General features: G+C 46.7%; 2 protein-coding genes across 3 annotated transcripts in view; one reads left to right on the top strand and one right to left on the bottom strand.

Annotated features, from left to right (window-relative positions):
- The first annotated feature begins 9 nt into the window (after positions 1-9).
- Positions 10-6,502, top strand: SRPRA (SRP receptor subunit alpha). The gene is made up of 14 exons (XM_069565435.1): positions 10-305; positions 920-1,003; positions 1,299-1,462; positions 1,867-2,030; positions 2,288-2,447; positions 2,579-2,732; positions 2,952-3,043; positions 3,141-3,259; positions 3,377-3,463; positions 3,767-3,939; positions 4,037-4,250; positions 4,898-5,061; positions 5,146-5,244; positions 5,408-6,502. Exons 1-14 carry the CDS (start codon positions 189-191, stop codon positions 5,534-5,536), a joined length of 1,920 nt encoding a protein of 639 aa, XP_069421536.1. The 5' UTR covers positions 10-188; the 3' UTR covers positions 5,537-6,502.
- Positions 6,503-6,765: 263 nt separating this feature from the next.
- The window catches only part of FAM118B (family with sequence similarity 118 member B), a 47,893-nt gene continuing 33,676 nt past the window's right edge, over positions 6,766-20,982 (bottom strand). Inside the window, exons 4-8 of one of the 2 annotated variants that reach the window (XM_069565437.1) lie at positions 17,632-17,859; positions 14,833-14,961; positions 12,972-13,257; positions 7,518-7,577; positions 6,766-7,268 (exon numbers count right to left, since the gene is read on the bottom strand). In XM_069565437.1, the coding sequence (XP_069421538.1) occupies positions 7,255-7,268; positions 7,518-7,577; positions 12,972-13,257; positions 14,833-14,961; positions 17,632-17,859 (717 nt within the window). In that variant the 3' untranslated portion in view covers positions 6,766-7,254. The remainder of the gene's footprint in view (positions 7,269-7,517; positions 7,578-12,971; positions 13,258-14,832; positions 14,962-17,631; positions 17,860-20,982) is intronic. The other variant, XM_069565438.1, reaches the window with a different exon arrangement.

Here is a 20,982-nt window from a genome sequence, read left to right as displayed (position 1 = left end):
GTCTACGTCAGTCTTGCGCGCCCGTGGGCGGAGCCGGGGAGGGTTGCGGGCGGTGCTGAGCGGAAGTGCGGCTGCGCCGGTTTCCGGGGCCGCTGGTGTGACGTGTCCCGCGCTTGGCGCAGCAGGAAGCGGCAGCGATCGAGGCCTGAGTTCCCGGCGCCGGCCCCGGCTCCTTTCCCGCTGCCGCCATGCTCGACTTCTTCACCATTTTTTCCAAAGGCGGGCTTGTTCTCTGGTGCTTTCAAGGCGTGAGCGACTCATGCACCGGGCCCGTTAACGCGTTAATTCGTTCCGTGCTGCTGCAGGTACCGCCCCCGCGGGATCAGAACTCCAGGCTCGTCCCCCTCCCCCCTGACCCGACCCCTAGTCCCCTTTGACTGATCCCGGGCCTCCCTCTCACCCTGTCGGCGCACCTCAAACTGGCCGCTCGCTCGTAGCCGGGACTCCACTTCTTTCTCCCGCTCCTATCAGACCATCCCGCAACTTTGTGATGTCCCCTCCCCCCTCCGCTTTCTGGGACTCTGGCAGGATTCCGTAGTCTATTGAGACCTCCCTTCGTTCCCCACTTTCACTGCCAACGGCTTGCTTTTCTGTTGTCGCAAAGGCTGGGTGGGATAAAGGATGAAAGAACGTCTTTTAAGAAGTGTAGATAGTGTCCGACTGCCGGTAAACCTGATTGTTTACATGAGGACTCCCTTCTCGCTCGCACATGTCGGTCCCTCCCACCTTTCCCCTCCTCGCCCTCAGCTGGGTGTCTACACTTTTCTTCCAGGTGGAATGCTGGAGAGCAGTGCCCCTGAATCTTTTTGCCCTGGGGGACAGGTTTGAGTTTAGGGGAATGTCTGGTTCCTTCCCGAAGGGGCCCAACTCCAGGTGTTTGAGGGGACAGTCTGAACTCTGAGATATACTCTTTTTCCAGGAGAGAGGAGGTAACAACTCCTTCACCCATGAGGCACTCACTCTCAAGTATAAACTGGACAACCAGTTTGAGTTGGTGTTTGTGGTAAGTGAGTGTATTTTAGAGGGGTAACGATTACATTGACAGGCAGTCCTGATGATTCAGAAAATCCTGATTAATTAAACCCAGTGTCTATGATGAAGTAACTGAGAAAACAAGGAGGGTGGAGGGGGAAAGGGAAGCCGCTCTTGGGCCCAGTCAGAGGGCTTGGCTGCTCCTCAGGTCAGGGAAACCGGCCAGGGGGCTGAGCCAGTCCCTGGAGGCCTGGGTCGAGTTGGCTTCCCTCTGTTCTGGACTGGCATGTAAACAGATTTCTGGCTCTGTTCCTTTCCCTGAACAGGTAGGTTTTCAGAAGATCCTAACACTGACATATGTGGACAAGTTGATAGACGACGTTCACCGGCTGTTTCGAGACAAGTACCGCACTGAGATCCAACAGCAGAGTGCCTTAAGTCTATTGAATGGCACTTTCGATTTCCAGAATGACTTTCTGCGGCTTCTTCGGTGAGAGGCCTCCCCTCTGTAAAATCAATTTCTGAGACTTGATGAGTTCCCTTCCTTCCCAAGAGTGGGTAGTACGCTGTGGGTTGAAAGGGGCTCCTGAGTTGGCTTCCCAGTTCTGATTGCCTGCTTGGTGTGAGGGCCCTTCCCCTGGATTTAGACTGTCCACCTTTTCTCTTTGGGCTTCCCTGGTGGCTCAGATGGTGAAGAATGCCTGCCATGTGGGAGACCCAGGTTTGATCCCTAGCTTGGGAAGATCCCCTGGAGAAGGAAATGTCAACCCACTCTAGAATTCTTGACTGGAGAATCCCATGGACAGAGGAGCCTAGCCCACCAGGCTCCTCTGTCCATAGAATCCAAAGAGTCAGACACGACTGAAGTGACTCAGCACAAACTTTTCTCTTTAGTGAAGCAGAGGAGAGCAGTAAGATCCGTGCTCCCACTACCATGAAGAAATTTGAAGATTCTGAAAAGGCCAAGAAACCTGTGAGATCCATGATTGAGACACGGGGTGAAAAGCCTAAGGAAAAAGCCAAGAATAACAAAAAAAACAAGGGGGCCAAGAAGGAAGGTGAGTTTGAACTTGGACATCCAGGGGCATGAGAAGTTGTTAAGGCAGCACTGAAGTGGTTCCCTGTCCTCCCTTCATCATTGCTTGCCTCCCTGGCCCAGGTGCCCACCACCCTCATTATCGTCCCCAATCTCAGTGATCCTCCTGGTGTTTCTTCATAGTTTTCTCTGAATGATCTGGGAGACTTTTCCCCATTTGTCTGTTTTGTAGGAATTTGGTCTTCTTTTTTTTATTTCAGTGAGTTTTCTCCTTGACAGGTTCTGATGGCCCTCTGACTACTAGCAAAGCAGCTCCCGCAGAAAAGTCAGGTCAACCAGTAGGACCTGAGAACGGAGAGGAACTTTCCAAAGAGGAGCAGATCCGCAGGAAGCGGGAAGAGTTCATTCAGAAGCATGGGAGGGGTATGGAGAAGTCCGGGTGAGCAGCCCAGCTTTGCCCTAAGGTTTTGCTGTCCAGACACATTGGGGGCAAGGGAGCCCTTGTCTCTGAGGTGGATGCTGCCTCTCCTGCTTCTCCACCATAACCCTCTGTACTGTAACCCTTCACAGCAAGTCCAGTAAGTCAGATGCTCCCAAGGAGAAGGGCAAAAAGGCACCCCGGGTGTGGGCACTGGGAGGCTCTGCTAACAAGGAAGTTCTGGACTACAGCACTCCCACCACCAACGGAGCCCCCGAAGCGGCCCCACCCGAGGACATCAACTTGGTAAGAGGTAGTAGGGGCCAGAGTGAGAGTTACCGGTATTAAGAAGCAGAGGAGGAAGGAGATGAGGGCAGTCCCCTTGATTCCTTGGAGCCAGAGGGTGGGTTACATTTGGAGCTTCTGGAGTCAAAGGGGCAGAGCAGTGTAGGACAGGGTCACTCCAGGTTTCCCTCCCCACCAGCTAATCGTTTCCTGATCCCTTCCTCTCCCCACACCCTCCAGATTCGAGGGACTGGGCCCGGGAGGCAGCTGCAGGATCTGGACTGCAGCAGCTCAGATGATGAAGGAGCTGCTCAGAATTCCGCCAAACCTAGGTATGGGATTTGGTGGCGGGTGGCGGGTATGGCTCCAGAAGGGATAGGACTTGCTGATGCCTGCTGGCTGTGCATCTGTGGTTTTCTGTGCCTGCAGTGCTACCAAGGGCACTCTGGGTGGCATGTTTGGGATGCTGAAGGGCCTTGTGGGTTCCAAGAGCTTGACTCGTGAAGACATGGAGTCTGTGCTGGACAAGATGCGTGACCATCTCATTGGTGAGTCAGAACAGGGTAGACTCGTGTTTGGGGGGTCAGGATGGTGGGGGAAAAGGGCTGTAATGGAGGTCGTTCACTCCTGCCGGGGCACTCACCCACGCTTGTCCCCCTCCTTAGCTAAGAACGTGGCAGCAGACATCGCAGTCCAGCTCTGTGAATCCGTGGCCAACAAGTTGGAAGGGAAGGTGATGGGGACGTTCAGCAGTAAGTGTCTCCCCAGACCCGGAAGTGCTTGGGTGGAGGTTATGAAGTCACCACCATTCTTATTACGTGCATGACTTTTGACAAACTATAATCTCTAAATCTCTGTTGTTTTACCTAGACTTCAGGTGTTCATGACATCTAGCTTAAGAGGATTTGAATCAATTACCTGTCAGGTGCTTAGGGCTGTCAGATACGGTGTGGATTCCTGGGCAGGATCCTAGTTCCCTATAGCTCAGCAAGATGCCAGGTGTTCGGAGCATCTGACTTGGGCTTCATGGGTATACCTCCCTGCCCCACCCCCAGCGGTGACTTCCACGGTCAAGCAAGCTCTGCAGGAGTCCTTGGTGCAGATTCTACAGCCGCAGCGCCGCGTAGACATGCTGCGGGACATCATGGATGCCCAGCGTCATCAGCGCCCTTACGTGGTCACTTTCTGTGGTGTGAACGGCGTGGGGAAGTCTACCAACCTTGCCAAGGTGGGTGCCGTTCCCCAGCCTGAGTCTGACATTGTTTCTCCTGCTTTTTCCTTCTCTGCCGCTCTGGGGCTGGCTGACAGTTCTGCCTCTTTTGCAGATCTCCTTCTGGCTGTTAGAGAATGGCTTCAGTGTCCTCATCGCTGCCTGCGACACATTTCGTGCCGGGGCTGTGGAACAGCTGCGTACACACACCCGGCGTCTGAGCGCCCTGCACCCCCCGGAGAACCATGGCGGCCGCACCATGGTGCAGTTGTTTGAGAAGGGCTATGGCAAGGATGCTGCCGGCATTGCCATGGAGGCCATTGCCTTTGGTACAGTGCACAGGAAGCGCGGAGCTTATGTGGGCCCCTGTGCTCTGGGGGTTCTCTTGGCACTTGAGGACCAGGGTTACCCTACCACCAACTTTCTGCTCAGTAGCAGCTCAGAATTAGTGATATGCCATGCCATGCTCCACTTTGGGGTAACACGTGTAGTTGTAGGCAAACCTCACAGATTCCTTTTGTTACCTGAATATTTAGTCACCTTTATCCTCCTGCTAGGGCTTCCCAGGTGTGGCTCAGTGGTAAAGAATCTGCCTGCCAATGCAGGAGACATAAGAGGTGCAGGTGGTTCCAGCCCTGGGTCGGGAAGATCCCCTGCAGGAGGAAAGGCAACCCACTCCAATATTCTTGCCTGGGAAATTCACGGACAGAGGATCCTGGTGGGCTACAGTCCACTGAGTTGCAAAGCGTCAGGCACACCGAGTGTACACACACACACCCGCCTGCTCTCCTTTCCCTAAATATGCTTAATGACAGAGTGTGGAAAGTGTTTCTTACATCACCTTGTAACTTGATTCAGAACCTAAGGAAATAAACAGGCAGACTTTTAATAGGACCAGTTTAGGACCTGTTGAGAGGAAGCTGGAAATGAGTTTAACAGTCCAGGAGTTTTCCGTTGACCACTCCTTTCTTTCTAGCACGTAACCAAGGCTTTGATGTGGTGCTGGTGGACACAGCTGGCCGCATGCAAGACAACGCTCCCCTGATGACTGCCCTGGCCAAGCTCATCACTGTCAACACACCCGACCTGGTGCTGTTTGTGGGGGAGGCCTTAGTAGGCAACGAGGCCGTGGACCAGCTGGTGAGGGCTTGGGCCTGGTTCTCTTCCCAACCTTAGCTCTGGCCAGTTAGGTATGTTATGTTCATATCATATTTCTCCTTTCAGGTCAAGTTCAACAGAGCCTTGGCTGACCATTCTATGGCCCAGACACCTCGGCTCATTGATGGCATTGTCCTTACCAAATTTGATACCATTGATGACAAGGTAAACGTGGACAATACAGGGCAAAGTGGGACCAGGAGGGGGAATGGCTGTCCTTCACAGGGGAGCAGAGGCTCTAAGGGCACATGGGTTCCAGAGCCTCCTGTTGCTGAGAGAGTGAAAAGGCAGGGTCCAGAGATGACTGGGTATCCTGTCTCTGCTTCAGGTGGGAGCTGCGATTTCTATGACCTACATCACAAGCAAACCCATCGTCTTCGTGGGCACTGGCCAGACCTACTGTGACCTACGCAGTCTAAACGCCAAGGCTGTGGTGGCTGCCCTCATGAAGGCTTAATGTGGCTCTTGCCTGATAACCAAATCACCGCTTCCCCCAAAGTCCCTATCCCTGTATCAAGAATGTGCTTTAGAGTATGTGAGCAACTTGTCTTCAGTGTAGTTCAAAGGCAGAGTGAGGGGGGGCTCTGGGGCCTGCAGCCCCTCCTAACCCCACTCTCTGTTCAGCCCAGCCTCCACCTGCAAGGAGGGCCTAATCATGTTACAGTCACTGCCCACTACCCATCCCTGCCCCACCCCCATGCTCTTCCCCCTTCCTAATCCAGCATCCCTCACTCTGCCTACAGACTCGGTCTCATTACAGCTTTGACCAATGGTTAATAGATCCAACACCAGAGCTCTGCTAGTTAGTGTGGTCATGGGGACGTCTGAGCATCGTCCCCCGCTCCATTAGAGAAGAGGCTTGAGAGCCTGCTCTGGGTCTCGATGGCCCCTCTCCGTAGGATACACAGCGTTCAGGTCTGCAGGGCCAGGATAACACCCCCACACTGTGGCAGTGTATGGCCTCTTCTTAATTGCTGCTAATTCAATGATCCCTTCCCCTTTTCCCCAAAGCCTCAGCGAGGCCAGAGTGATGTGTTACAGATGAGTGAGAGGGGTCCCCGCCTCCCACAGAAGTAACAGGAGCTGCGCTGCAGTGTTGCATTGGGCTTCTCAGCCTCCAAGACCTCCTCCCACTTCCAGAATCCACATGTAACTTTTGCATGTTCCCCTTCCCGGGAGAAAACCAACTGTCAGAAGGGGTACATGTTGCCCCCTCCGCCTTCTGCTCCCGAGCGGATCCTGGCTCCTCATCCTCCTCTACAGTGCCTGGTAGACAAGTGCTACGTTGAAGAATACAGACCTTGTTAAGACTTGTCCTGTAGCTTGGTATTACAGATGTGCTATTAGTGCAATAAGGTGAAGGCTGTCTGCCCAGAGAAATACATAATTTATATGAGAAAATAAATTTCATAAGTAAATTGCCTTTTAGGTCTTGGAGTCATTTGACAAAGGATTCAAAACTAAAATCCTACAGCACACTAACTAGAGTTTCTAGGGTACATGGCACAAAGGGAAACGGGGATTGACAATGCTGAGGAATCGGGTGGAAATCTGCGCTTGTCCCGAGAATGAGATCACCTTCCCCACGGTGCAAGAATAGAACTTTTAAAATTTAAATTCGGCCTGTACCTTTGCAGGTCAGGAGTTTTCTAAAGTGACTCAAAGTAGAGCTGGGGCCCTGGGAAGTAAATGAAGAAGCTTTTAATATTACAGCTCAATTATGTAAAATACTGTACACTGTAAAAGGCCTAGAAAACTAGAGCTTCAAGTCATATTTTAAAAAAGCCATTAAGCTTAATTGAAAAACCAAGTATAGAGTACAAAACTGCCACAAGGGCCAAGGCGAGCCCGTGGCGTCGGGAGCCCAAGTCCTCTGCAGCCACGGTTGGTGGAAGCGTCCTGTTGACCTGCTGTGTGGACACAGCCTGTTCAGCGTGAGGTGGGGTGGGGGCTCCACTTGGGCCCCTTGTCACGTGGGTATTGAACTGGAACAGGCTGCAGAGGAACGAGCGGGCATGAAGGATTCGGGTGGACATCTCCGCTAACCCCCAGCTTTCAGCCTCTGGGTATTGGTACTTCCTAGGAGCTGCTTCTGGTTCTTGTAAGTTCACTTGTGAAACACTCCACAGTAGGCCCTGACAGCTTGATCTAATGGTGGCGGTTCCTCTAGCCCTCTCAGGTACTACGGTCTGCAGAGAGAAAAAAGACGGTAAGTGAAGTTTCACAGCTCAGGTTTATCCACCTAAAGCTGCAGAAACTGAAGTCAAGCTTAACCCTTCAGAGGACAAGACACCAAATACTAGGAAACCCGTGAATGGACTTGGTAGGAAAATCCAGACTCTACAGGTAGAAGAGCCAAGTCATTCTTCTCCAAGGTCTTAACTGAGCTCTGGGAAAACGTTTTCTGCTGACAAATGGTAGAACAGGAAACAGAATACCTCTTATTTCACTGTGTGCTGTAGACGAGCCATTCAGCTGGCCTTCTCTCACGATCCCTGCTGAACAGAACACACATCAGTATCAGACAATATGACCGAACAGCTAAAACTCAGCAACAGGAAAGCAGCCAACTAAAGGGAGGTGAAAAATAAAGGGAGGTGAAAGCACATGGTCTGACCAAGGATCGAATTATTCCTAACGCACAGCTAGGCAGGGGCATAACCAGGTTAGTCTTCACACTGTTGTACTAGATGACAGGGAAGCACTGAGGTCCCTGAGTGCACTAACACTCCCTGTGCAAAAACAAGTGTGTCCCTAACTAGTCCAGAAGGCCACGTTTAGGTAAAACTACTCCAGCCGGGGAGGACAGGAAGTAGCATGCAAGGGGGCAAATTCAACCAAGCAGAAGAGGGACTAGTAGCTGAGCTAACACCCCCAGAACGGGCTTAGAGCCTTGCTGTCTGATATAGTGCTGCTGGCCACACGTGCTGTTTAGTTCTAAATTAAAACCTGTGCTCCTCGGGGACTTCCCTGGAGGTCCAGTGGTTAGGATTCTGCACTTCCACTGCGGGGGGTGGGGGTGGGAGGTGGGTTCGATCTCTAGCTGGAGAACTGAGTTTCCACAAACAGCATGGTGTGGCCAAAAAGGAAAAAAGTCTGTTCCTCAGTCACACTTAACTACGCTTCAAAACTCAATGGCCGCATGTGGCTTGTGGTTACAGTACTGGACAGAGATGATAGAATACTTCAGGCAGTGCAGAAAATTTCTGCTGGACAGCACTGGAATTAATAATGTGTAGGAAGAAGCTTAAAACTGAATACACAGGAGAAAAGAACAGACAGAAACACGGACAGCTGGAGTGAAAATAAGCGAGGGACGGCGCTCAAACACACGAATTGGGACTCCCCTCTTGGAAAACACTAGAGCAGTATTTATCAGCCATAAAATGTTACCTCTGACCTAGTAATTATACTGAGAATCCAGCCTATGGAAATTACTGGCAAAAGGAAACACTCCAGGGATGAAGACGTGCTCACTGCAACAGTGCTTACAGTAGAAAAAAACTACATATTGCCTAATACAGGGGAATAATTAGGTAACTGAGACAGTGGGTTATAACACAATCTTTCACTGGCCAGGAAGACTGCAGCCATGTGGGGAGATGTATGATATACATATCACTGAATTTAAAAAGTACCAGAACTGTATATAGATTTTGTTCACAACCATGAGGAAATGCACAAGGAAAACTCAACTGAAATATACCAAAGTAACTGCTTTTGTGATAGTAGTGAATTATAAAAGAATTACCTTCTTTTCCCCATTACTTGATTTTCCTGAAATAAATGTACTTGCAGCCTACAGAATCTTTCAACCTAAGTAATTTTCACTATGCACAAGTCTGGACATAGCACAGTGCCCGATACAAAGCAAGAGCTCAGGTTTATAAAACAAAGGCAGTGAAAGACCTCTGACCTCTCATTGGTATTTATCTACAGACTCAAAAAATAACTGTGGATGGAAGGTAAATTTGACTTGAAGTGCTTTTAACCTAAAACTGCTCTGCTAGATTTCAGATCACAAACTTCAGCTGACCATTCTAATTAAAGCCCCTGGCCACAGAGAAAATCCTTGATGTTTAACAATTCACAATACCCTAATGAGTGGTACGGAGAAGGCACTGGCAACCCACTCCAGTACTCTTGCCTGGAAAATCCCATGGATGGAGGAGCCTGGTGAGCTGCAGTCCATGAGGTCGCTAGGAGTCGGACACGACTGAGCGACTTCACTTTCACTTTTCACTTTCATGCATTGGAGAAGGAAATGGCAACCCACTCCAGTGTTCTTGCCTGGAGAATCCCAGGGACGGGGGAGCCTGGTGGGCTCCCGTCTATGGGGTCGCACAGAGTTGGACACGACAGAAGCAGCTTAGCAGCAGCAGCAGCAGCAATGAGTGATAACTTCATGGGGAGTCGCTCTGCTAGGAAGCCCAGGCAGCTAAGGACAGTCTGTGCAGCTTCACAATACTTCTGATGACTTTTGTCAATAAAAGACTTAGTGTAGGAAGAGCTGTCCGGCGGGATTTTGTTCTCTTCCACGTTAGCATCTTCCTTGGCTAGAAGATCTCCAGAACACAGATCAAAAGAACAACGTATGTACTCCTTGCCCAGTGGAAAAGCCTACTGAGAGTCCCACCTATGGGCAAACAGTAGAAGAATCTGGAATATTGCAGGACAGCAAAAAACATCACCAAGAAAGATCAGCAAACTGCTTTCACAAAAAAGATGAATTGGAAAATTTCCTTTTATAAGGGTTTTTAAAAGTCTTCTATGAAAAGGGTAGACTTAAGTTTTCAAAATGTTTAGTTATGGTGATGCCTTTTACAAATCTTGTTCCATCAAAACAGAGCCATCAAAACAGAGCCATGGATAATCACAGTTTGTGGAATGTCTCATCACAGGAGAATCCCATTGCATAGGACAAGTTCTCTCTATATTAAATTACCCATCCTTTAAGAGGCCCCTACTGCAAGGAGATCCAACCAGTCCATTCTGAAGGAGATCAGCCCTGGGATTTCTTTGGAAGGAATGATGCTAAAGCTGAAACTCCAGTACTTTGGCCACCTCATGCGAAGAGTTGACTCATTGGAAAAGACTTTGATGCTGGGAGGGATTGGGGGCAGGAGGAGAAGGGGACGACAGAGGATGAGATGGCTGGATGGCATCATTGACTCGACGGACTTGAGTCTGAGTGAACTCCAGGAGTTGGTGACAGACAGGGAGGCCTGTCGTGCTGCGATTCATGGGGTCGCAAAGAGTCAGACATGACTGAGCGACTGAATTGAACTGAAGATGCATTCAGATTGACCGTGAAAATGCATATTAGCAAATAACTTTTCAAGAACATATTCTACATAACAGCAGCAAAGTTTCTTTGGAACTGTGTGCTGAGTCAGAATGGGCATACCTTGGGGCCCGGCTTTATTCAAATTAAGGTTTTAAAAAGTATTATCCGATTTAGCTATACCAAAAAGTTTTGCATTTGGTAGGCTGTTTGGCAGCTTGCCTGGAGCCATTAGTAAATGGAAACTTTTAACTGCATTTGGCTTTCTGGTTAGAATTGAGAGGTAAAATGTCAAGTGAATGGTACTCCTAACTTGCCACCACAACAGTTTCCACATAACATTTTTGCAGCGTTTTTTCTGTTTATAAAGACAAAGCATAATCGTAAAAAATAGGATTTTCATATTTCATAACGTAGGAAAAAATATTTTTTAAAAAAACATTAACTCCTACTGCATAGAGATAATCACAGTTAATTTTCTAAGCATCATGCCAGGCATTTCTCTATGTTATTGTTTAGTCGCTCAGTTATGTCCAACTGTTTGCAACCCCATGGACTGTAGCCCGCCAGGTGCCTCTGTCCATGGACTCTCCCAGGCAAGGATACAGGAGTGGGTTGCCATTTCCTCCGACAAGGTATCTTCCCGACCCAAGGGTCGAACCAGCATCTTCTGCATTGGCAGGTGGATTCTTTACAGCACCAGAGAAGCCATAAAGCACACCAAACAAAAACAGAAAGCATCTACAATCTTGTATGCCAGGGAAGTGAAAAAGTGAAGTGAAGTCGCTCAGTCGTATCCGACTCTTTTCTACCCCGTGGACTGCAGTCTACTATGCTCCTCTGTCCATGGGATTTTCCAGGCAAGAGTACTGGAGTGGGTTGCCATTTCCTTCTCCAGAGGATCTTCCTGAGCCAGGGATCAAACCCAGGTCTTCCGCACTGTAGGCAGACGCTTTACCACCTGTATGCCAGGGACTGGGATATAAAAATGCATGTTACAACCTGCATTTTATTTTTTCCACTCAGAATACTATCTCTGACATTATTTTGGGCAGTAAAAGCATTTTTCATTTTATGGCTTCATATGTATTTAATATTTAATCAATTAATAAAGGGTGTATTTATAGAAACACCTATTTTCTGGAACATTTTAGGTTGCTTCCAATTTTTGCCATTTATCTACAACCCTGATTACATCCCCACACCTATATCTTTATGCAACTGTGTCATATAATTGTATAAGTGTCCAGTGATCTCCTTTAGGAGAAATTTCTAAGATAGATTTTATCGAAAGGGATTTCTGGGTCAAAAGTTTTAAAATTTTGAACATATTCCAAATTTACCCTTCAGAAAAGTTGTACTAACTTTACCTTCCCACCAAAATTACACAAATATATTTTTTTTCCTCACATCCTTAGCCAAAAGGGAGTTACCATTCTCCCCTATTTTTCAAATCTAAATTCTTTCTTTTTTAAAATTTATTATTTTGGGGGGGGAGAAATATCAATAACCTCAGATATACAGATAACACCACCCTATGGCAGAAAGTGAAGAAGAACTAAAGAGCCTCTTGATGAAAGTGAAAGAGCAGAGTGAAAAAGTTGGCTTAAAGCTCAATATTCAGAAAACTAAGATCATGGCATCTGGTCCCATCACTTCATGGCAAATAGATGGGGCAACAGTAGAAACAGTGGCTGACTATTTTTTGGGGCTCCAAAATCACTGCAGATGGTAACTGCAGCCATGAAATTAAAAGATGCTTACTCCTTGGAAGGAAAGTTATGACCAACCTAGACAGCATATTACAAAGCAGAGACATTACTTTGTCAACAAAGGTCCATCTAGTCAAGGCTATGGTTTTTCCAGTAGTCATGTATGGATGTGAGAGCTGGACTATAAAGAAAGCTGAGCGCCGAAGAATTAATGCTTTTGAACTGTGGTGTTGGAGAAGACTCCTGGGAGTCCCTTGGACTGCAAGGAGATCCAACCAGTCCATCCTAAAGGAAATCAGTCCTGGGTGTTCATTGGAAGGACTGATGTTGAAGCTGAAACTCCAATACTTTGGCCACCTGATGCAAAGAACTGACTCATTTGAAAAGACCCTGATGTTGGAAAATATGGAAGGCAGGAGGAGAAGGGGATGAGATGGTTGGATGGCATCACCAACTCAATGGACATGGGTTTGGGTAAACTCCGGGAGTTGGTGATGGACAGGGAGGCCTGGCGTGCTGCAGTCCATGGGATGGCAGAGTCGGACATGACTGAGCGACAGAACTGAACTGCCCTGGGTCTTTGTTGCAGTGCACGGGCTCCAGGCTTAGTTGCCCCTCGGCATGTGGGATCTTAGTTCTCCAACCAGGCATCGAACCCACATCCCCTGCACTGGAAGGTGCATTCTTAACCACTGGACTACCAGAGAAGTCCCTGAAATCTACATTTCAATTGCATTTCACCGATTAGTCTAATCTGAAAACTAACCATGATCTCCCTTCATCATCTGGTTAGGATTATATTCTGCATCTTGGTGATGACCTGACCCACCACACACACATAACAGGCTGAAGAACAGCTGCCTTCCAACCCCTCTTAGTCTCCAAACGCAACTTACCTGACCTTCCTCTCGTGGAGATCTCACATGTCAGTCGTCTGAAATATTCTGGAAGGTCAGCATAGTCATTTCCATAGGAGATGACCTTAATCCCTTTGTCCAGCATGTTTTCTCGAAGCTTCTTGAATTCATCCACATCTCCTCTCCGAACCAGCATGAAATGCTCTAAGTCAGACTTATGCTTGATGGCCTCCAGAAAAAGGGCCTGGAAAGTGGTGTCATCCACAGTCCAGCCGCAGCCCAAGAATAGGAATGACTTGTTTTCATAGAGCTTCTGAATCTCTCTCTGGCAGGGAGGGAAGCAACATGTAAGTCACACTGTGAAGACAGGTCCGAAACAGAAGAATCCACGGGGCCGCAGCTGCTCATCGAGCAGACTGTGGTGACCAGTGAACCGGGATCAAGAGCCAGAGGACAGACCCTCCCATGAAGGAGTACGCCCTTCTCACTGTCTACTGCTGCAACTTGATGACTCTTCTCAAACTGTGTCTTTACCTGGCATTCTCCTGCAGGGTCTCTATCCAGGGTCTCACGGGTCTACATCATAGCTTATTTTTTAGATCTGTGTGCCCAGAGGCTGTTAAGGCAATCAGTAGTCTTCAATGTATTTTACTCTTTCTGTTTCCTTGACAGTCTGTTTGCTTTACAGACTGGGCCATGAATAAGCAGAGAATCCCATCACCAGAGCTGCTCAAAGAAAGCATGACCCTCAGAACACTAATGAACATGTGTATACACTTTTAAGACATTTTTTAAAGATTGGTTTGATATGGACCATTTTTAAAGTCTTTTGTTGAATTTGTTACAACATTGTTTCGTTTTATGTTTTGGTGTTTTGGCCGCAAGGCATGTGGGATTTCAGATCCTTGAACAGGGATCCAACCCGAGCCCCTGCATTGGATGGCTAAGGCCTAACCACTGAACTGCCAGGGAAGTCCCTGTGTGTATACATTTATACATACATGTATGTACACATATATCACACACACTACATGTGTCTAAAGTATTAGAAATGATTTTGCTTAAGGGATCACTCAGTGTCAGTTAAAGATAGAAGCTGTAACAGATGTCAGGGAAAGAACGGGTGACAAAAAGTCCCCTTGTGCTTTAAAAAACATCACATTTTCTTGGTCTTTTTTCACAAGGCTTCCATTTTATTACCCTATTCAAATTTAAAAAAAAATTTTTTTCCAGTGATCAATAAGTGAGTAAGTATGATGAGTCAATACAAAGCCATCACCATTTATATAAAAACTCTTTACTCTAGTAGTAACTGGTCAGTGAAAAACTGCACAAATTAGTCTTGGCATAGAGAGAGGGTTACTAATACCATGTATGTGTGTCTGTGAGTGCTCAGTTGCTCAACTGTGCCAGACTCTGTGAACCCAGCCAGGCTCCTCTATCCATGGGATTTCCCAGGCAAGAATTACTGGAGTGAGTTGCCATTTTCTTCTCCAGGGGATTTTCCCGACCCAGGGACTGAACCCGTGTCTCCTGTGCTCCTTGCACTCACTGGCAGGCAGAGTCTTTCCCACTGTGTCACCTGGGGAGATAATACCATGTATAGCAAATGACGAATACAAATATATATTCTTTGTTTGTGAAGATGCCGCCAGTTAACAGTGCCAACTGCTGGCTGTCAATCAAGAACAAAGTAAAACCACACGGCCTAACACCTGAAGAGATGTCTGACATTTCGCAAGGTGGCACACACGTCCACAAGCTAAGCAGCACAGAAAAGAATGCTTGGCCTTCCAATGTTAACTGATGAAGAGAAACTGTTAACCCTGGAAGCTCAGTGGTGTGTTCAGAAGGCTCCTAGGAAGGCTTCCCCAAGAGCAGCGAGGCCAGCACCACTTACCATAACTTCAGTATTCCTGAGCACATTCTGATAACCAGCTGGGTGAAGGACAATGCCACTCGGGTTGGTGTAGACCCCATGGATGTGTAAGACGCTCAGCTTCCGCTTCTCCTGAGCCCACTCAAGGACCTGCACAACATAAACACAGCTTAATCAGGAGGGCAGGGCTGAGCACCTGCTTCAAGGTCCCAATGGGCAAGACAGTCTTCTGAGGACCAGGCTTCTGACACAACTCTCCAGCTTCATGATATCACAGGGCAAGAATGTGGCCACTCGATGTGGCCTTCGTACTTCAGGCATGACTGGAGGAATGACGGCAAGTCTGGTTATTTCTCTCGCAAAGAAAGAATCAAAAGTCAGAATTTGTCATCATCTGCAGAAATCATACGGGCTCTTTCCACTGGTGATACACAGGACAGCCACGGATGGCCCTTTCAGTACGGATCCCTGAGACGTCAAGCCTTGTAACGACTCCCTGGTCTAGTCCCCTTTCACGTTTACTCCAGGCTCGGCCATATGGCTGGCTTTAGAAAACGGGGCATAAGCAAACAGGAGAAGAAACTTGGAAAACGTTGGCACAATGCGCCTTCTCTTTTGCTGCTTTTGGAACCCAGCTACCATGTGAAGTAGTCTGACGGCCCAGCCAACAGCCCGTACCAACAGACACACAAGCAAGGTTATCTCACACCACCCAGTCTGGCCACGAGAGGACCACAGTCACGTGGGTAGCCTGCAAAACCAGCAGAATGGCCCAGCGGAGCCCATTAGCCCAGCTCAGGTGTCAACTTCACATTGTCATGGGCAAATAAAGTGTTGTTTTAAACCACAAAGTTTTCAGGGTGATTTCTTGTGCAGCAATTGATAAGTAGTAAAAGAATCACATCAGTCACCTGCGAGTTACCTAAGAGGCCACCAAGGAAGAATGACCACTTAGGTGCCAATGGTAAGGACCAACCAGGTCCCATGGTTTCCATTTTCCCAAGGACTTGAGACAGTATAAATTTGTTTTTATAACATTCTAGAGAAATAAGGTATAGATTAGGGAAAAAGGAGGCACAGAGATTTAGAATCATAAGTATTACTAGGCTCTATTCTGACTACCAGTCAGTGGCTTTAACCCTTTAACTTCAATACTGCCCCTAATGTGGACTAACTACAAAAGCAAATCTTGAGACTCCGGGATGAAAATGAGAAGGAAAATTTCAAGTCTGATAGATATCCTTAACTTTATTTTTTGGCTGCACCTCGCAGCCAGTGGGATCTTAGTCCCCTTACCAGGGACTGAATCTGCACTCTCTGTGATGAAAGCAGGGGTTCTTAACCACTCGGCCACCAAGAAAGTCCAGGAAATCCTTAACTTAAGAGAGACCCTTATGTGTCTGATGCTGGTCATGATCTTCAGAGATTATGTCAGAAACAGGATGGAAGTTGTTTCTTGCCATTCATTTTTAAATTTCATTCAATCGTTTATTCATTGACAAAATATTTACTGACCACCTACTAGTATGTGCCAAGTACTTTCTTACGCACCAGGTAAGAAGGGCTGACGTGGTCCCTGTCCAAATAGAGGTGCTATTCCTCTAGGGCAGACAACAACCCAAGATGAAAATGGAAAGTTACGACAGGTACTCCATTGAAAAACTGAATCCAAAAATAAGGGTGGGTCCCTTTTAAATTAGGGTGGTCAGAGAAGACCTCTTGGAGGAAGTGATTCACAAGTGGAGTCTTCCAGGTGAAGAAGGAGCAGGCCGTACAAAGCATGGGGGCAGCAGGAGGAAAGCACTCCAGCCAGACACATCCAGTCTCCAGAGCACATTTCTCTGGACTGGATTTCCTTTTACAACCTGACTTCAAGGCCAGCAAAACCACAAAACTGGTATTACAGCCCCTGCTCTGGCCAGGGCAGTGCTATGACGATGAGTGCCAAGGGGGGAAATCATTGGTTTGTCCCAACTCTGCTTAGATGGGCTCTAAGTGGGACACAAAGGCAGCTTCCCAGGAAAACAAAGTATACAAGTAAAATTACACAGACTGCAGGGCAGGACAAGTGAGACCCAGTGGAGATTCGTAATTCTTTTTTTTTTTTCCTCCCCTTCAATCATTAAATCTCGGACATCTTTTTATGGCAATGAAAACATTTTCCCTTTCACGGCTTCGGTGTATTTCATCAGTCAGTTTAATGGTGTCATCTACAGACTCTCCTGTAGATGTGGTGCTGGATTTCCGACTGCAAGCCCCAGCGACCACTGCAATACCAGCCTTCTCTCATTAGACGACAGAGGTGGGCATCTGTAACTTCACTACTATGAGAGACGACTCAGGTATAGTACGGGCTACATAAAAAATGTCTGCTCAGGTGTTCTTTAAATATTAACCTCATCAGCTGTCACCTGGCCTGAAACTTGATTGTCAGACATCAGAAAGCAGTTTCTGTACGTTTCCAGCAGATGCCATGAAGAATCTGTCCTAACAGAAAAACTAAATCAATACCACACCCACCTGATATTATCAAATGTTAAACCATTTAGATCTTACAGTTCAAGTGGCTTCCTATCATCCTGCTTTAAAACTGCGTGAAACTGTCCAAACTCACAGAACTGATCACTTTTAAGATCTGTGCTCTTTACTGTACACTGATTTAATCTGAAAAAGCAACAATCCAACCAGGGATAAGAGTCTCCCTCTCTACCTTTCTATGAACAGAGTGCTATACAACATCCCAGCCAGAAAACAGTCATCTCTGATGAGGAGTCAATCTGCTGGCCGGAAGACGAGACAAGCTAGGCCTTTCCTGTTTACCTTCTTCTCATCGGTGAGGTCAAGGGATTCCAGCTGTTTGCCCTGATCTGCCGCATACAGTTCCAGAAGATTGTCAAAGTTTGTAGTTAATACCAGGGCTCCGTTTTCCATCAGGTGGAGAACTGACTGAAGTAGCTGCTTTCCAGAATCTTCCATCTTTGACTCCAAGTCATCAAATACTTCATATAAACAGTCCTTGAAAAATGTGGATCGGACATTACTAGTACGCTGGGGAGGGATATAAAAGGGAAAAGTTAGTTCTAGGCATTTTGGTAGGTCATTTGTTTTCCTTAAATTATAGCAACTTTTTGACAAGTACTTTGCACTTAAAGGTAAAATACTTGTCTCCCTTACAGGGTGGATAGGGTATGTGCCAAGTGCCAACACAGCACTTAGTCCGTATCAAGTGACCCAGACTATTACATCATATGCAAAGCAGCATACACTCTGTAAATAGGCATATTTATGAATGAAGACAGTGGGCATGACTAGGAGAGGTGACTGTTAACAGACTAGAGGAAAGCTGAGGAAGAAAACAGAGCACCAACCACCCTTTAAACAGGCCTCAGGTCAGAAGACAACGCTTTCTGTTAAACTTTCCTTTTCCAGGGAATAAACACTAGACAGCTCTCGAGGTGGTCTAACATGTCTTTTTCTAATCCCAGGTGCTTTTTACAGATGCTGATGGATAAAGGACGAGTGGTTTAGCTTCTCTGTACCTGTTTTTCCCTAGTATAATCCAGCAACTTGTTTACAAGTCTTCCAGGAAGAATACTTATTATATAATAAAAGGTTTCCAAAAACCTGCATTTTGCAACTGGTAAAAATACCAAACACTAATCAGTTCTGAACACACTCCCTATTTTTTAACATATGGTTCATTTAAATAACTGCTTTCCCAGCTTTGTTTTGAATACATGTAAAATCTCTGAGGACTAGTGAGGAAACAGAATATCAATCTCAAGTGAGAAGTTGGCTTTCTAACTTAAAAGACCAAGCAATCCCTGGGACGAAAGGAATCTGAAACAGGGAAGTAGCTATGTAATGTGCTATAATAAATATCTGATCTGTATCTTATTCCTGCAACACCATTCCTTAGATAACATCTAAGCAGAGAATCAGTTCTTAAAGGCCCCATTATTCCTCGTTCAAACTCCAAGTAACTGCAGCTAGCTGCTAGATAGCAGACAGCAATAATCTTTCTGTTAATCCTCAAAGCAGCCCCTTATCTTCCTGGTTTCACCTGTATACCGTCCTAATAGCACTGTGCTCCAATAAAGATCTGGTTCCACGGAACCAGGTACACAGATTCATAAAACATACTTCAATTTGCCAAATGTACCTCCTATTTTTCAAAGTGTTTTATAAAAATCACCCATTTGTTCATTGTATCTGCCAAATAAAGGGTGAATTACTTGTGCAGGAGAAACACGAGAGCGCAGAAGGGAAGCCTGCCTCTGCTGGTGCTGATGCAGCCGGGAGTCCATCTGGTCCTGCTGGTCACTGTTCTGACCCTGTTGTCAGTGGCTCAGCCACTTTCCAGGGCTAACTGGATGGCAGAGCCCACAGTTTATGCGGCTAAGGACGTGGGTCACAGTTTTCAACTTTTGCTCATTCTCTTTACATGTCACGTTTTTCAAGTTTTGCTCATTCTCTTATATGGCATAAATTATTACATCACATATTAGCAGCCCATGAACAACCAACTGGGGACTCTAATACTCAGAATTAATGACCTGATCAGAAATAAACTCTAGTTACTGAATTTTACTATGTACAAGGCAAAGTGAAAGCACTAGTCGCTCAGTCGTGTCTGACTCTGCGACCCCATGGTCTGAAGCCTGCTAGGCTTCTCTGTCCACGGAATTCTCCAGGCAAGAACACTGGAGTGGGCAGCCATTCCCTCCTCCAGGGGATCGAATGTGGATCTCCTGCATTGCAGGCGGATTCTTTACCGTCTGAACCACCAGGGAAGTCCCAAGTCAACTACTAATGAACGTCATGCACTTTTCTCAATTTGTTATTAAAAAATCAATGCCCCTTTAATGTCTATCAAAATTACAATCCATTTATCCTACAATCTTGCAATCTCGTTTCTGGGAATATATCCCACAGATGTAATGACAATCAAATAAAATGATTTCTGTAACATTATCACTGCTCTGTTATCTGGGACAGTAAAAGACTGGAAACCAGCCAAGAATCCATATACAGGAAACCGGTACGGAAAGACCCGGGACACACTCTTAGCTAAGACAGACAAGTGCAGATCAGCATGTCTAGAGTGCTACCTGCTGACATGGCGGTGGAAGCAGTGAGGTAAGAATAAATAGAATCCTATTTGCTTGTTTTCACAGAAAGAAACACTGGAACGAGACAGTGGTGACCCCCAGAAGGCAAGTCTGGGGAAAGGAGGTGGACAAAGCTGTGGATTGCGAGTGAGACGCCGTAATGGCTGTTAAATATTTTTCGCCATTTTGATTTCTGCAACGTGTGTAAACAGTAGCCATTCGGAAAACCAAACTATGTTTAAAATTGAACAATACAGTGACTTTAAGAACTGCCTTGTTGCCTCTTATACCTTCATTTTGTACTCTGATGCGCGCGTCTGCGTGCACGCGTGCACGCACGCACACACACACACACACACACACTTAAACAACAAGGTGATCCAGCATCAATTTAATCATTATACAGACAGAAACACCGGGATATGCAATCAGGTGAGCATGGGCGTGGATATACTTCCTTGCTTCTAAGAAAAGAAATACAAAAGGTTAAAGCCTGGAAAGAAAAATCATGAGTCACGTATTTTAGCTGACTATCTTTGGGTCCTACTTCTTTTGGTTATTACATTTTGCATCTCAACACAGGGAGGAAGGAAAGCAGCTACCGGAGCAGCACCAATTCCCTCAGACTTGGAGTGAATCGCTTCTCTCTTCAAACAGGTGACCCTGGAACTCAATTTCCCAACAGTGGCCTCTCTAAGTAAAGACAAAGGAATGAAAACAAACAAGGAGGTTCCGTGGTCAAAAGGAAACGCTGAACTCCCACACACGTCTATGGACATTTTCTCACTCATTTAAAACAATGGACTGCATCCAAGGTTGCTTCATTTCCCCCTACCCTGTAACTCTCATTCTTCCGATCCCAGACATAGTAAAAAACAACACAAAAAGGTTATTAACATTTACTGTGCATTATACTATGTACCAGACACTTCACATACAGAAAATGTTCTCACGTATTTTTCAAGTGGGATAAGTAACATCATTCCAGTTTTACAGGAGCAAAAATAGATTCTGAGACATTAAACGATGTGCCCAGGATCCCGGTGCCTTTAAATGACAG

Source organism: Ovis canadensis, chromosome 21 (genome assembly GCF_042477335.2).
Source record: "Ovis canadensis isolate MfBH-ARS-UI-01 breed Bighorn chromosome 21, ARS-UI_OviCan_v2, whole genome shotgun sequence".
NCBI classification, from domain to species: Eukaryota; Metazoa; Chordata; class Mammalia; order Artiodactyla; family Bovidae; genus Ovis; species Ovis canadensis.
Note: the sequence above shows the minus strand (reverse complement) of the source record. Positions and strands in the feature narration are given on the sequence as shown.

Bases quoted from the DNA above. Each gene is read 5' to 3' on its own strand.
- SRPRA (XM_069565435.1), top strand. From the start codon at position 189: ATGCTCGACTTCTTCACCATTTTTTCCAAAGGCGGGCTTGTTCTCTGG. The intron at 3,940-4,036 runs GTGGGTGCCGTT...CCTCTTTTGCAG, and splicing joins AGTCTACCAACCTTGCCAAG to ATCTCCTTCTGGCTGTTAGA. The intron at 5,062-5,145 runs GTGAGGGCTTGG...TTCTCCTTTCAG, and splicing joins ACGAGGCCGTGGACCAGCTG to GTCAAGTTCAACAGAGCCTT.